Source organism: Hydra vulgaris, chromosome 06 (assembly GCF_038396675.1).
Source record: "Hydra vulgaris chromosome 06, alternate assembly HydraT2T_AEP".
NCBI classification, from domain to species: domain Eukaryota; kingdom Metazoa; phylum Cnidaria; class Hydrozoa; order Anthoathecata; family Hydridae; genus Hydra; species Hydra vulgaris.
Genome location: NC_088925.1, coordinates 17,657,919 through 17,674,994, shown reverse-complemented (window position 1 = coordinate 17,674,994; position 17,076 = coordinate 17,657,919). Strand labels below are relative to the sequence as shown.

The window sequence follows — 17,076 nt, the reverse complement described above, 5'->3', positions numbered from 1 at the left end:
ATTATAATTATTGTTGTTAAAAATAATATTTTATTCTTGAAACATATTCACAGAATATTAATTTGTGTATATTAAATATATACGCAAATTCTGCGAATATGTTTTCATATTCATATTCAATTTATCGGGTCCACTAATATTACAAAAAAAAAAAAAAATGAAATTGAAAGGAAGGGAAAATTTATAAACATTCCAAAAATAATAATTGCTTTAAAAAAAACTTTTCTTAAAAAGATATTATTAAAATATTGAGTTGTGAGACCCTAATATATATCGCACAAAGTGATAATGATTGTACACATACTTTTGAAACTTTTTTAAATTAAATATTTTATCAATATAACATTTAATTGACTCGGTTGATATTTTAAACTTTCTGGATAATTCAGAAATAGTTAGTGGAATGTCTTTTTTTAAGTTTTTTATCTGATAAACTTGCTGTAAATTTAGCTTTAATAATTCATGTCGACATTCAGCTTTTTTTGCCATTCAAATCATCTTTTCATTTAATTCTTACCACCTTATTTTTAACTCTACTAATAGTGGTTATTAAAACTTTGATTGATTTCTTTTCTAATAATTTCTTAATCATTCTATACGAATATAATGTTGTACCTATGATAAAATACACCCTTTAACATTTTCTTGATTTTATTTTGCAATCTTTTTTTCCCGCAAACTACTTTAAATCATGTGTGATGAAATTATATAAATAACATTGTTACATATTGTTCAATTAAAAAGTAATCAAGTTTCAAAAGTGTTTCCATTTCAATGTCACATGACTGTATATGTGTGTGTGTGTGTATGTATATATCTATATATATCTATATATACATATATATATCTATATATATCTATATATACATATATATATCTATATATATATATATATATATATATATATATTTATATATATATATATATATATATATATATATATATATATATATATATATATATATATAAATAAATAAATAAACACACGTATACACACATATATATACATATACATTTGCAAAATTTGCTGTAAAAAACATTTAAAAAAATATCAAATTTTAATTTGGGCGGCGCCCAAATACTGTCACACTGTTAAAAATGGTCTAGAATAGCCCCTGCTATATATATATATATATATATATATATATATATATATATACATATATATATATATATATATATATATATATATATATATATAATTTGAGTGTAGACATCGTGTATAAGAGTGTATGCTATATTAATAAGAAAACATCAAACAATACCAATTCTCTTAATACAAATAATAATTTATTTTGAGAAATTTTCACTGGGTTATGGACACCAGCATCATCAGCTCGTAAAATATTACAAAATTTTTTGCACGTTAAAAAACAGTTTAATAAATTTTTTAACTGGCGTCAGCAGTTGAATGGCTTCTTTTTTCTTTACGCAAAAATATAAAAAGAGTCCAAAATTTAGTTTTGACAAATTGCCCATTATCGAGATTTATTCTGCCATTCGATGGGAAACATTGGTGCCTCTGTATTACGAATTTTTTTATTTCAATCGTTACGTATCAACAGTCCTGTAAATACAGAGAGCAATGAGTATTGTTTTTTGATTTCGATTTGAAATTTTGGTTTGTCTAAAAAACGATGCTAAAAAACAGTATTTTAAATTTATAAATGAAACAAAAAACCTTCAGGAAAATCTTAAATCTACTCTTGATGAAAAAAACTATGAAAAAATTGAACAAGTCACTGAAAAAGCCCGCAAAATAATGTTTTAAAGATCAAAAGGAAGATTATTCAAAAAGTTTAATATTCTTCAAAACGAATTTAAAAATAAACAAAAAACTAAGAACGGTAAATTAACTACGCATTCTAAGAATGCTGTTTTAAACCTATGCAGTACCGAAATTCCTAATAACCAAAATGATCTTCTTTTTGTTGGTCCAAACTTTGTACTTTCTTTAAAACATATCCCTTATATGAATGTTATCGCCACAACAGAGTCATTTGCTTTAAAGCTAGAATATAACAACAAAATTGAAAATCCGCAGGATTTGAGAAAAAATGTTTTAAAAGAACTTAAAATGGGTAAAAAATTAGCCAAAACTTAACAAGAGAGCAAAGAAAAGCTCTAAAGGAAATTAAGGAAAACAAACTTGTCGATATATATCCGTTTGATAAGGGTAATGGGTTTGTGAGAATTGAACACGAAAAAGCTTTAGAAAGAATTCGCGATCAAATGGGTCAAACAAAGGTTTTAAGTGAAAATCCTACATCTAGTTATGCTATAAAAATTAAAATCTCTCACAACTTAATAAAAAACAAAGATTTTCAAAAACAGAATATGACAGTATATATCTAAGTGATCCAATCCCACCTCGTATTTATGGTCTAATTAAGGCTCATAAGCCTGAAAAAGCTTACCCTATGAGAATAGTTATATCAACTATCAGCACACCTAATTATGGAATATCTAACTACTTAGTTAAAGCAATACAAACTATCTTAAATAAAAATAAAACACGTTTGAAAAATTCTTTTGATTTTATTAACAAAGCAAACTTATGGAATGTAGACGAAAATGAAATTCAAGTTTCATTCGATGTAATAAACCTGTATCCATCAATTCCACTTAAAGAAGCTACTTTAATTCTTATAGATCAATTAAATAAAGATGATTTCTACAGATGTTCTACCAAGCTTACTATATCAGAAACAAAAACGCTTATAGAGCTCTGTTTACATCGTTGCTATTTTTTGTGGAACAACGAGATCCATGAATTGGAGAATTCTGGTCCTACTGGTCTTTCATTCATGGTTGTATTGGCAGAATCTTTTCTGCAACATCACGAAGAAAATGCCTTCAAAATTGCAAAGACATTAAATCCTCCTCTCGACTTAAAATCCTATTTAAGATACGCCGATGATAGCCATGCTAGAATTTGGAACATCCAAGAAGCAGAGAAATTCAAAATAATCTTAAATAAACAACACCCTGCAATACAATAAACAATTGAGACAGAAAACCATAACAAAACTCTGAATTTCCTAGATATAACAATAATAAATAACAGCAAAGGTAAGTATGAATTTAAAGTCTACAGAAAAGAAGCCATTACAAATATTTAAATAAACCGCACTCGAATCATGACCCCAAAATTTTATGTGCAATATTCAAAGGTTACAATATTCACAGGGCATACTCCATATGCAGTGTTACACAATAAAAAAACGAGATAAACTTTCTTATTCAAGTTTTTAATGAAAATGGGTACACCGAAAGCCAACTAAAAAGTATTGCAAATCAAATTAGGAAAAAACGGTCTGTAAAGAGCAATAGAATTCAATCTGAGAACAATGCTCTCCCAACAGTATCATTACCTTGGATACCTTCACTATCACCAAAGTTAAGGAAAATATTTAGGAAAGTCAGATATAGGGTAGTTTTTAAATCAAATCCTAATTTAAGAACATTACTAACATGTAAAAGCAAATCTAGATTGCCCCAAAATAACCAGCCTGGAACATATTTAGTTGAATGCAGTTGCTCAAAAAATATGTAGGAGAAACAAAGTTACAAATTAAAACAAGAACTCAACAACACCACAAAAGTTTAAACGATGGCAAACATCAATTAGCAATTGCCACACATAGCAAGTTTTGCTCTGAAAAAATGGGAGAAAACTAGAACTCTTAAAAGTGAAATAAAAAAATTTGGCCATAAAGTATGTGAAGCACTCAAAATACAGAGGCACCAATGTTTCCCATCGAATGGCGGAATAAATCTTGATAATGGGCAATTTGTCAAAATTTTGGACTTTATTATATTTTTGCGTAAAGAAAAAAGAAGCCATTCAACTGCTGACGCCAGTTAAAAAATTTATTGAACTGTTTTTTAACGTTCAAAAATTTTTTTAATATTTAACGAGCTGATGATGCTGGTGTCCATAACCCAGTGAAAATTTCTCAAAATAAATTATTATTTGTATTAAGAGAATTGGTATTGTTTGATGTTTTCTTATTAATATATATATATATAAGATAGTCTTATTAATATATATATATATATATAAGATAGTCGATGTAGCAACACTCCGCATATGATTTACAGTAAAAAAAAATAAAAATAAAAACATTTTATTAAAAAAATTAAAAATAAAAACATTTTATTAAAAAAATTAAAAATAAAAACATTTTATTAAAAAAATAAAAATAAAAACATTTTATTAAAAAAATTAAAAATAAAAACATTTTATTAAAAAAATAAAAATAAAAACATAGTTTATATTGTTAAAAACATTCAGAATGTTTTTAAAACATTCTGGGGCCAATGCTATAAACATAAAAAACGAAGTTTTTTCCGTAAAACACGAAGTTTTTACCGTAAAAAGCGAAGAAGAAAAAAAGTCCATTGCTATAAACATTCAAAAAATACCGTTTTTGAGATAAAAACTTCGCTATTAAATCCAATGCTATAAACGAACAAGGGAATCCCTTTTTCAGATAAAAAATGCGTTTTTTCGAAAAAAAATTTCAGATAGATTTTTTATCTCTATTTTAGATATTTTCTTCGTGATTTTTAGCGGCCATTCTTGGAACAACGTTAGCACTTCAAAATCATTGAACATTCTCTGTTTGTGTTTTTATGTAGATATTTTACAGATAAAACTGAGAAAGGATTTTGGTAATTAAACTAATTTAATTTAATTAAACTAATTTAATTTAAGTAATTAAACTAATTACTTAAAATCTGCATTTAATCGATTATTCAGTTCCTTGTTGGTTTTCCTTGTTAGGTTTTTGATAGTAATTTTGGTTAAACAAATTTTTCATGTTTGACTAAAGAAAAGTATATATAGTCGACAATTATGCCATATAATACACAAATACACAACAAAATAAAATGCTGTCTAAAGAACTTAAAATGTTACTAGCAATAAAGATCAGAGAAAACAAAGAGGTTCTTCTTGGGAAGCTTAGTATGTTTTAATTAGCAAACTATTTAAATAAAAATATGTATAATTACATTATATTATATATATATAAATATATATAAATAATATATAATATATATATATATATATATATATATATATATATATATATATATATATATATATAATATAGGTAAGCTTTTTTAGGTATGATTCTAATTATAAAATAATATATTATTATAGAATATTTAGTATTTTACTATATAAAACTATATTATACTATATATTGATTATTTACTCTACTTTTAGGTCCATCTATTACTATGAGGCATAGAAATAGAATTTGGGAAGACATAATGTCACATTTAAATAGTTTAGGGGCAAAAATTGAAGATATCAACCAGCTGCGTAATAGAGAGTGGGATTATTTGCGAAGAGCTACAATGCAAAAATTTGCTAAAAGTCTAAAAACAGGTATAGTTTTGTTATACATATATATTTATATGTGTGTGTGTGTGTGTGTGTGTGTGTGTGTGTGTGTGTGTGTGTGTGTGTGTGTGTGTGTGTATATATACACACACATATATAATTAAATATTTTTGTATATATATAATATATACAAATATATATATATACATTTTTTAAAGGTGCTGCAGGGAGACAACTAACAGAATTAGATAATGTTGTCTTAGACATTCTTGACAGGAAGTCAATAAATGTATCTGGAATCAATGTTCCTGATTTTAATATCTCTTTTTGTATGACAGATGATGCATTGTCATCCACTCCCAACCAACTTTCTACTCCCACTGCCACCCTTTCTTCATCAAGTAAAGAAGTAAACTTAACTTTGAAACAATCTTCTGATACAGCTTCTTTTATTTCATCTATGTCTGGTATATTTTTCTTTATTGGTTAAGACTAGTTGTATTATAAGATATATATATATATATATATATATATATATATATATATATATACATATATATATATATATATATATATATATATATATATATATATATATATATATATATATATATACATAGATATATATATATATATACATATATATATAGATATATATATGCATATATATATAGATATATATATACATATATTGTATAGTTTATAGAGTTCTATTTTATTCTTATATAAATTCTATACAAATTAATTGTTTATATTAGATGCAAGAATTGATTGTATGTTCTCCCCTAATTTAGACAATACCACTCTTGTTGGTGATAGTCGTCAGATACTTCAAGGTAATGCAATTTATAAATTGTTTTTTTTTTAAATCTCAGTTGTTTAATTTAGTTAATTGTAGGTTTTAGACTTATAATTATATAACAGACAACATCAATTTGTGCTTAATTTTTTAAAACTAGTATTTCCAAAACCATCAAAAACTTCTTATTTTTAAAGGAATCTAAACCACCTTTCTTATTATTTTAGTTAACTGATCTTGTTTTGACACCTAGAATTAAATTTTAGATTCAATTCAAAATAAACCATCAATGGGGGCATTAAAAAATTTAAAAAGAAAACAAGCTAGAGAAAGTCTCTTGGTAGATGGAAGTTTTAAAAAATTGAAAGTAAGTGTTTTAGGGTTAGAAAAAGAAAGATTAGAAAAAGAACAAGAGTTAAGAGTTAAACTTTTGAAATTGGACGTTGCCCTCAGGCAACAGCAAATTCGAAAAGAAAAGGCTTTAACAATATATTACACAACAGCAACAAAGCTAATGCATGAGAAAATGCAACCTTCAAACCAGCAACATTTTGTAAATACAGACACGGTATTTTATTTTTTATTTTTTAAATTAATTTGTAGTAATATTTAGTATAACTTTATCATTAAAAATTTTTTTTTGTTTTAGGAGGAAATTCTCTTGCATTAAGAGAAAAGCTACATCATAATTTTATGTTAAATTTTGAAAATTATTGTATAAAAATATATACTATATTTAAACATTCGTCTTGTATAACCATGACAAATTTTTTTAGTAACAATAAAAAAATAACTCCAATCTGAAATTGTTATTGTTATTTCATTTTTTTATCACCATTGCCTTACAGTAATAAATTCTGTAAAACTTCACACAAACATTAAGACCAATGCTGTTGCGATGTGAAATAGATACAAGCATTACAACTATAAAGTTAACAAATCTCCTATTATTTTTTAAGCGTGCTCTATAAAAAAACAAAATATACATACTTAAAAACAAATATAAACATATATTTTTATGGTCTAATTTTTTATAAAAATTTCTTGCATTTATTAAAAAATCATTGTGTAAATTTTTTTCCAATTTTAATTCAACTAATTTAGACACAAATCTATGATCCATGTCTAAACAATTTTGATAGATCCTATGCTCTAGAACAAATTGTTTATGAATTTTTAAACAATATTTTTAAGTAAAGTAGTTAAGTAGCTGTAATCGTCTATTCAAAGCTCTATCATTCTGATTTTCTTGAGCTAGATTTTCATCAGCTTGTTCTTCTTCGCGTTCTTCAAAGTCATTACCGTTGTCTCCATGTCGAATACACAAGTTATGGATAACAAATCCACACATGATAAGCTTAGAGGCATCTTCGACCTTATGCAAACGAATTCCAGTTTTCAAAGCATAAAACCTGTTTTTGACAATTCCAAAACATCGCTCAATTATGTTTCTAGTTTTTCTCTGTGCTATGTTGAAACGTTTTTGAGCTCCGTCTGGATCACCGGGAAAAGGTGGAATTAACCATTCTCAACATGGGTACGCAGAGTCAGCCAAAATTACAGCTCCATTAAATGGAAGCTCTCCAATTTCAAACTTGTTCCATAGGTTGCAATTTCTTAGAACCTAATAGCAGTAAAGTCACAATATTTAAATTTACTGTAAGTTACATTATAATACATTATATTAGTTAGTCTAAGCTACATTAAAATTAGCAATCATAATAGTTCAAATAGTATGTTCAAATATGAACATTCCGAAGAGTGTCACGTACTAGTTGAATAGCCGGCATTAGTGCACTAACAGTTGTAAAATATAACTTAGTGACAGACTTACATGTGCATCATGCCACCTTCCTGGACTGTTGGTCGATGCATAAAATATGGATGTGTCGGGTCCACATACTGCCATTGCATTTATGCTATGGACATGATGGCGATTGATTAGAGAATCTTCATCTGCTTGAGGAGGGTTAGAAAGGAGTATATGAGATCCATCCAGGACACCACATACGCACGGAAAACCTCCGATTTCCATGAACTTCTGTGGAAGAGTGAAGCAATCATTGGGCCACTTTAAGATCTCTTGTCGAATCTAATCTTATAGGATAACAATTTTTATCTTTACTAAACTTAGTTTTTAATTTACTTACTAAAATAAAAATAATAAGCAACTTTATATGACAACGTAAAACTTTCAATAGTTTTATTAACTTAATACACTAACATTGAAAATAGCTTCTCCTACACTGTGTATAATACGATAAATTGTGTTGGTAGAGATTCCATGACAGTCTCTGAGAACATGAAAAAAAACATTTGTGCCAATAAAATGAAGAAATACCATTATCTGGAAACGTACTGAAATGCTTTTATTTCGCTTAGTATAATGTTGCAAATCATCTTTAAGCCTAGTTTCTAAAAAATCTAATACAGCTCTTGGGACTCGATACTGGTCTCGAAAAACGTTGTCAGAAACATCTTCGTTAAAAGAGCGACCATTAAACTAAAATGAAATTGAAAAACAAAACAAAAATATAATTTCTGTGCATATTTAGTATGATTTCTGATTTTGTTCGATAACAAATCATTAAAAAACATCAAAATTTAGTAATTTTAAGTAATGCTTTAAACTCCAACCTCTCGAGGCAATCGGTGGCGAAGCTCATTTTCTGCAACTTCGAAATCTAAATCTTCATCCGAAAAAATTAAATCCATGTTCCTATTTTAATTTTACACAGTTTTTTTAAACACCAAATACTAGAATGTAAAAATATTTATAAAAATAGAATAGACAGCACAGCCTACTTAATAACTAATAAAATTTATTTAGTATGCCTACTTAATAAAATTTTTTAAAAAAATTGTTGTTATCAATGACGTATTACGGATATAAAAAGTGCGTGAATTTAAGTGACGTATACGTTTTATGCTTTATAGCAATGGCCGAAAAAAATACAAATAGCGATAAATTCTTCGAGTTTACGCATTTTTTTACGTGTAAATAATTTACTTTAAAAATTGCGTTTTTACGAAAGATTTTTTTTCTCGAAAAAAACTTCGAATTGTTTATAGCATTGGCCCCTGGTCAATTAAATTTGCGTTTTTGTGGTTTTTTTAAAAAACGATTTATTTGTAATTAAATTAATGGTTTTTACTTTCGTCCAACACGCAAATGTTGGACGAAAGTCAAAAGTAATTAAAAGTGACGTATGTGTTGGCGTAAGAATCACTTTTTTCCTTCTGCTCTTCCCAAAGACAACAAACTATAGATCTATATATATATATATATATATATATATATATATATATATATATATATATATATATATATATATATATATATATATATATATATATATATATATATGTATGTATATATATATATATATATATGTATATATATATATATGTATATGTATATATATATATATATATATATATATATATATATATATATATATATATGTATATATATATATATATATATATATATATGTATATATATACACAGGGCATGTGATAAAGAGAGGCGTGGTTGTTCTCTTGTGAAATGTGTCCATGAATGGAATATCCAAAACTTCCAGATGCAACAAGCAATGCTTATTTAGCTTATAATAAGAGTATAAAATCACGTTAAATTAATTTAATTTTAAGTTTTTGCTTTCATGATCACTCTCACAAACATTATCTTGAGCACACATCATTATGCTTGATGACAACATATTACATTTAATGAGCACAACTGGAAAATTTTCTTTAACCCAAGTCCTGTGTATATACACATCTATCTATATTTATCTATATTTCATTTTCTATTTATATATTAATGAATAATATAAAATAAATAAGTTATAGCTTGATGTTTTTATTGTTTAAAGTTTAAATGTGTAGATTATAAAATACTCTTGTTAGATGTCTTGCCAGTCTTGTCCTCTGTTTATTGACAGATGAATAAGTTTTTAATGATGGCTGATAAAATATAACTTTGAACAACCAGCTGCTCTATATATAATAAATTTTTTTTATTTATTTTAATCCTTTTTTTAGTGCTAATTTATTTAGTAAAAAAACATATAAATTATGATGAATAGTGTATATTAAAAGTTTTAAAACTGCCTAAATTAGAACATGACATTATTCAAATTTATAAAAAATGATAGCACCTACAGTGTAATTAACTTTTTAGACATTGCAATCATACTTGAAAATTATAATAAAACTCAAACAGACATTTACTATAAAGAAACTTACACCCATGACTATTTAAACTATAACAGTCATCATCCATTTCCCAATAAAAAGAATATTCCTTATAATTTAGCTAAAAGAATAATTGTTTTTACATTTAATTATGAAATCGAAAAATTATGCATAATAGAATTAAAGTCATGGTTAAAAGATTGTAAATGCCCTGATGAAATTATAGAAAAAGCATTCCATAATGCAAAACTACAAGGACCGGCACCACAAAAGGAATCTAAAGAAATATTTCCTTTAGTGACAACATTCTATAGTAATCTCAATTGTCAACCTTTAATAACAGAAGCTAACCTTTTGCTCAAAGTATCTTATAATAAAAGAATTAAAAATATTTTTTCTAATATTCATCCAGTGTTAGCTTTTAAACAACCTCCTAACTTACTAAGAAGACTTACTTCTTTAAATATTGAAGTAACTAGTAAGAAGCATATTCAAATGCAAAGATATTTGGGTCAACATTTGCAAACTATACTTTCAAAAAGTAGATGAGTTTAAAACATCTAAAGGTACTATTTGGAAAGTGAAAAGTTACATCAGATGCAACAGCAAAAATGTAATTTATTAACTAGAATGTTTAACATGCAAAAAACAAGCATATACTGGTAAAAATAATAATTTAAGATTACGTATAAACGGACATATTTCCAGTTGCAGAACTGGCTTATCAACTGATCGATTTGACAACCATGTTTATACTTGTCAATGTGCCCACAAAAGTGAACTGAACCTTTTTTCCAACTTTTCATCCTTCTTGAGCTTAACAATCAAAGTTTTTTGTTATCATATGAAAACCATTTGTACAAACAAAAACATTATACATTTAATTGATATTTCCTGTCTATAATTATAATTCAATCCTTCACAATCAATAGTTACCAATAGAAACAACATGAATATATATATATATATATATATATATATATATATATATATATATATATATATATATATATATATATATATCTTATCTTATCTTATCTTATCTATATCTATATCTATATATATAAACAATTTTAAAATGTATTCTACAAAATAGAGTGCTCAAATAATAAAAGAAAATAGAGTGTTCTTAAAAGAACAGAGCAATAATAAAGTATTATTTCTGATGAGTCTTTATTGATGAAGCACAGTGTTAAATGAAAAAAATTTGTGTTAAGTGATTTTCTACTACTTGTACTTGTACTGCCTACAAAAGGAGTTAAAAATCCTTCATAATAATCCTATAAATAAGAAACTGAGTATAGAAACTCCTTCCTTGCTCTTTAACTCTATTCTTTGTTTTCTAGTAACTCTTAACTTAATAGTGGTTGTTGCAGCCCTGTTTGAAGTAAATTAGAATCAAAAACAAAAAAACAAAAATGTTAATGTGCTAAAATATATTAATTACTACTATAATACTACAATACAAACTTCAATATAATATCTTATATTGAATATAATCTATATAATAATAACACTTCAATATAATATCTATAAGATATTATATTGAAGTTTTATATATCAGCAAATTTATATAAATAAATAAATATTATATTTGACTATTTTATAAATTTGCTGGTAAAGTATACAGAAGATAATAACACAAAAATTTTTGTACTTTTTTTTTTTGAATTAAAAAATATATTCAATGATTGCAATTACAAAATTACAACATGAGCAGCTCCTATTTACTTGCCACCCTCTTGTACACCTTAAAAGTGGGTGCTGGGTATACTTCATTTTAATATTACCTTTCATTTTCTAAAAGAAAATTGAGGAATGAATGAAATTTGTTATTCTTCACAAAGAATAAAACCATTCCACCATAATAACGTGTTGATTGCAAAAGATCATACAACTGATGCTTTTCTATATCATTGTATACTCTTTCATGGACCTTAAAAAAATAATGATTAAGATATAAATTAACAATTTAACAATAAAATAATAAATACTGGAATATAACATACAAAATATCAAAAACATAAGTGTGCCTAAAACATCTGCACACTGATAGTCACTCTTGAAAAAAGGTATACTGACAATGATGACACAAAAAGACGATTAAGCTGATTTTTAAGATGGTTGAGAGCTAGTTTTAGGATGATTAAGATTATTAAAGACTATCTATTGGGATGATTGAGATAGTTAAACTAATGGATGATGGATGAACTGAGACTAATCTGGAATGATTTGAAATAATGATTTAATACAGCAAAAAAAACATCAATTTTTTTTATTATCCTTTTATCTAATTTTCCTAAAAAGTCAAGTAAAAAGTAAAGTGTACAAAATATATTATGTCAAAATGATAAACCTGATAATGGAAATGATTTTATAAATTAAAAAATACAAAAGTTATCATGTCAAGGAGTAATGTAGTGACTTATCAGCTTTGGGTTAATTGACTAACTTTTGCACAAAGAAAAAACTGTAAACTTTCTGTGTTAGGAAAATATAAAGGCAGGTGGAAAATTCTAAAGAACTTATGCTTGTGGGAAAAAACTAGATAAATAAAACATTATTGAGCACAAAGGAACATTAAAAGGTTGTGACTTGATGATGAATGAAATCATGTGTCACAAGACATTGAGTTTTGATTGAAGAAACAAGTAATGAAAAATAAACAGCTCACTTGAGCAGAAATCGTGGCAGTAATTCTAGAAAGGAGAATAAGAAGCAACTGTACAAAAATTTGGTGGCTAAAGCAGGTCCAACAACATTTACAATGTGTTTTTTGACTTTATTTAAAAGAGAGAGTGTTTCTTGTTTAAAAGAGAGAGGGCTTCATTATAAAAACCAGCCTAAACGTGAAAAAAATCTCTTATTTGTCTATATATTTTCTATATATAGACAAATAAGAGATTTATGCAGGTCATATATGAAATCAAAAGTAAAAATATTTTACAGCACAATAAAGAGAGGCAACCTTATATAGCACAATAAAGAGAGGCAACCTTAGCATATGCTAACTTGTAACGGTATAAATGGCTTCCATTTGAGGTCATTAGTAAATGAAAATCTGAGAAGACATAAAATAGAAGACTCAGTTAGAGTGTTGCTAATTAATCAATATAGGAATATAAACAATACCGTGATAATTATTAGTGGTAAATAACTGGGTTTTGTTTGGGTTTCACCAGTCACTGCAAGACCCAAGCTCTTAAATGAAGAGAAATTAGATCAAAGTTTGGCTATCTGTTTTAAGCGATAGCCAAGCAAACTTAATTTTGTAAAAAAGGGAACCTTATGAGACCTTAGCAATGTACTAACACAGACACCATCCATGCACAACATGGCATTGTTAACTCTAAAATTTACGACTACTGATGGAAGCAGCCTTTCTGAGAGCTAATACAGAGTTCAGAAGCCTTACTACCAGCGGCCTCAGAACCAATAAATTGAGTTTTTAAGCTTTCTAAAACCTTTTTAGAAAATTGTAGAACAAGATTTGCAGAGCCACTACTAAGGTGGGACAAGAAAAAAACCATGAGTAAAGTCAAGAAGATCAATTGCTTTTCATCCTAAGTAGGAAATAATGTATCACAGGTTCTATTCCACACCTACCTATTAGATGAAGATGGGGTGCAATGCTGTTCTACAGAATACTTTCAGTGTTCCCTGAAAATCATTGGTTTAGAAACTTTCTGCAAGACATCAGTTAAATGTTAATACTTGACAAAGTAATGTAGTTCTAACAAGACAACAACTCTAGCTTTATATAAGGGGGTATTAGATTAGATAAGGGGGTATTTTAAAACAGAGTTAACTTTTTCTAGCCTTTGCCTAGAAAAGCAAGTCCTCTTATGCATCAGGATATGTGCAGGCTATACTGGATTACATGTTACAAGTAGCAGAATAGTTGTGATGATTTTATCCTGAAATCTTGCCATTATTAACATTTTAATAATCAGTATCAGCAAGTTTTTTATCTATCGACATTGCTATCATTAGCCACAAATGTTTGATCAGTACATCACTAATAATTAGATGAAAAAGCTATTATGGAAATTTATGAATTTCATGTTTGAATTAGTACTTTAATTCTTACAAAAAAAGTCATTGTTTTACAAAACTTCTTTTCAGATTGAAAATTTTTTCAAACTGGCGCAACAAGTTATAGCAATAAGTTGAAACTAAGAGTTAACTTATAGATTAGAATGTCTAATTTTCAATTATTTAAATGTTGGAACAAAATTATATTTTCCTTTTTTTATTGATTAACAGCATGAAAGACATGGAAAGCATTTGGATACTTTTTATTTTTTTTATTTTAGGCTAGTTTAAGTTTTGATCCTGTATTGGTTTTTACAATATTTTTTAATGTGTTATTTCATATATGCTAACAAAAGTTATTTCTATTCCAGTTAGTGTTGCAAAATTTACTATGTTGGAAGCAAATTTACCATTTAATGATGATTATTTGGATTGACACCTGCTCAAAAAATAACTTCGATCTTTTTTATACTTTGAACTAAACTGTTATAACAATTCTAATCTACTTTATTTTAAGTGTTATAGAGAGCAGAATACAAAACTAGATAAAAAAAAGCTAAATATACTGCTCAGGAGATTACAAATAATTGTAAAAAAAAATAATAAAAAAATAAATAAAAAATAAAGCATTAGTTTGTGCTTTTAACAATAATTGCAAACCAAAAGCTTTTCATTCTTTATAACAAACTTTTTTTACTAAACTAATAAATAAATTAATAAAGAAAATTTCTTATTATTTTCCAATGCTTTAAAAAAAAAAACTTTTAAAAAACAAATAGAAAATGAATTCACCAATAAATCAAATTTAAAAAATTGAACAAAATCATGTAAGAAACTTACTCTGATATAATCTGGAGCATCAGGAGGACATTGAAGATTAATAAGATCCAAAACATCTAAATGTCTTTTCTGTTCAAACACAGTCTAAATAATAAAATATATATGTCTTTTTTGTTTAAACACAGTCAAAATTAACTTTTTTGTACTCATTTTATATTTATTTTAAGAAATAAATATTCAAAGGTGATTAACATACACACATAAATTATTTAATCGGAATTTATGAAGTCTTGAAGATGTAAGGTTAGCCCATTATATTATAACCCCATATTAGCCCATTATATTATAACCCATATAATATTAGCCCATTATATTATAACCCATATATATTATAGCCCATTATATTATAACCCATATAATATTAGCCCTTTATATTATAACCCATACTCAAAAGACATTACCAAAGGAATGGATGATAACTCATTTTCAATTCTTCATATTAATATTAGGAGTTTGAAAAAAATTTTGAATCATTAAAACAGTTTCTATATAAAATTAAAATTAATTTTCAAATTATTTGTCTTAGTGAAACATGGTGTCAAGACAAAAATGTTGAGACCGATTCATATTTCCAAATACCCAAATACAATGTAGCCCACCAAATTAGAGACCTGGGCAAGGAAGGCGGGGGTCTATGTATGTTTATTAGGAATTCATTATTATTCAAATTTAATTCAAATTTAAGTTCAATCACAAATGATTATGAGTCATTATGTGTGGAAATGATTAATAAAGCCTCAAAAAACATTGTCGTGCATGCATTATACAGACCACCATCAGGAAATATTAATGCATTTAAAGATCACATTAAAAATTTAATTGAAAATAAATTGAATTTGAATAAAAGTGTTTATATCGTGGGTGACATTAACCTTAATATTTTGGATTATGACGTAAATAAACAAACGAATAAATTCTTTAATGTCATTTTTCAAAGTGGATACATTCCAATAATAAATAAACCTACGCGTGTGACTAGCGGTAGTGCAACGTCAATAGACCAAATTATAACTAATGAATTTATCAATACAAAAATTAAAACTGGAATATTTAAAACGGACATTTCGGATCACTTTCCGATTTTTATAATATCAAATAAATGCATTCAGCCTGATGCTAATAAAAAAAAAGTTACAACACAAATTATAAATGATACATCCATAAAATATTTTCATTATCTTATATCGTGTGTAAATTGGAACGAGACGCTAAAAAATCAAAATGCCAATGAAGCCTACGATATCTTCTTAACTGAATTTCTTACTCATTATAATGAAGCATTCCCTAAAATTACTAAATTAGTCAAATCGAAAATGCTTTTAAACCCATGGATAACGAAGGGAGTCCTTAAATCTTCCAAAATTAAACAACGATTAAATTGTAAGTTTCTTAAAAAAAGAACTTTGGTAAATGAAACTACTTATAAAAGTTATAAACGTTTATTTGAATCTGTTCTAAAACGCTAAAAAAAAAACTATTATTCTGAAAAATTAAAGAAAAACAACAGTACACAAAAAACATGGAACATTATTAAAGAGGTAATTGGCTAGAAAAATCTGGACCGAAATGCATTAGTTGCTGAAACACTTAATAACTTTTTTGTTAATGTAGGTTTGAATTTAGCCTCTAAAATAGGACCATCTCAGACAAACTTTCGTTCATACCTAACACCAAATAAATCTGTCATGTCTAATCATGAACTTACAGAAGATGAATTATTAAACTCAGTTTCTCTACTAAAACCTAATAAAAGTTCGGGTGCTGATGATGTCAGTAGTATTGTCATTATTAAATCAATAAGTTTTATAAAAATACCACTTTTACATATTTTTAATTTATCTTTAAA

The 17,076-nt window shown here is 26.3% G+C and overlaps 3 protein-coding genes across 4 annotated transcripts in view; 1 reads left to right on the top strand and 2 right to left on the bottom strand.

Moving 5' to 3' along the window:
* LOC100201234 (small ribosomal subunit protein mS22) overlaps positions 1 to 17,076 on the bottom strand; it is a 42,940-nt gene that overhangs the window by 453 nt on the left and 25,411 nt on the right. Inside the window, exons 4-5 of the mRNA XM_065799415.1 lie at positions 15,231 to 15,314; positions 12,146 to 12,291 (exon numbers count right to left, since the gene is read on the bottom strand). Of these exons, the coding sequence (XP_065655487.1) occupies positions 12,146 to 12,291; positions 15,231 to 15,314 (230 nt within the window). The remainder of the gene's footprint in view (positions 1 to 12,145; positions 12,292 to 15,230; positions 15,315 to 17,076) is intronic.
* Positions 4,732 to 6,896, top strand: LOC136081690 (uncharacterized). Of its 2 annotated transcripts, none has more exons than XM_065799414.1 (6): positions 4,732 to 4,972; positions 5,237 to 5,401; positions 5,575 to 5,823; positions 6,151 to 6,192; positions 6,422 to 6,723; positions 6,805 to 6,896. In XM_065799414.1, exons 1-6 carry the CDS (start codon positions 4,897 to 4,899, stop codon positions 6,823 to 6,825), a joined length of 855 nt encoding a protein of 284 aa, XP_065655486.1. In that variant the 5' UTR covers positions 4,732 to 4,896; the 3' UTR covers positions 6,826 to 6,896. The 2 variants fall into 2 exon arrangements, with proteins under 2 accessions (XP_065655486.1, XP_065655485.1); XM_065799413.1 differs by having other exon boundaries at positions 6,115 to 6,192.
* On the bottom strand, positions 7,329 to 8,929 carry LOC136081689 (uncharacterized). The gene is made up of 4 exons (XM_065799412.1): positions 8,793 to 8,929; positions 8,380 to 8,658; positions 7,990 to 8,247; positions 7,329 to 7,779 (listed from the first exon to the last, which is right to left on the bottom strand). Exons 1-4 carry the CDS (start codon positions 8,868 to 8,870, stop codon positions 7,684 to 7,686), a joined length of 711 nt encoding a protein of 236 aa, XP_065655484.1. The 5' UTR covers positions 8,871 to 8,929; the 3' UTR covers positions 7,329 to 7,683.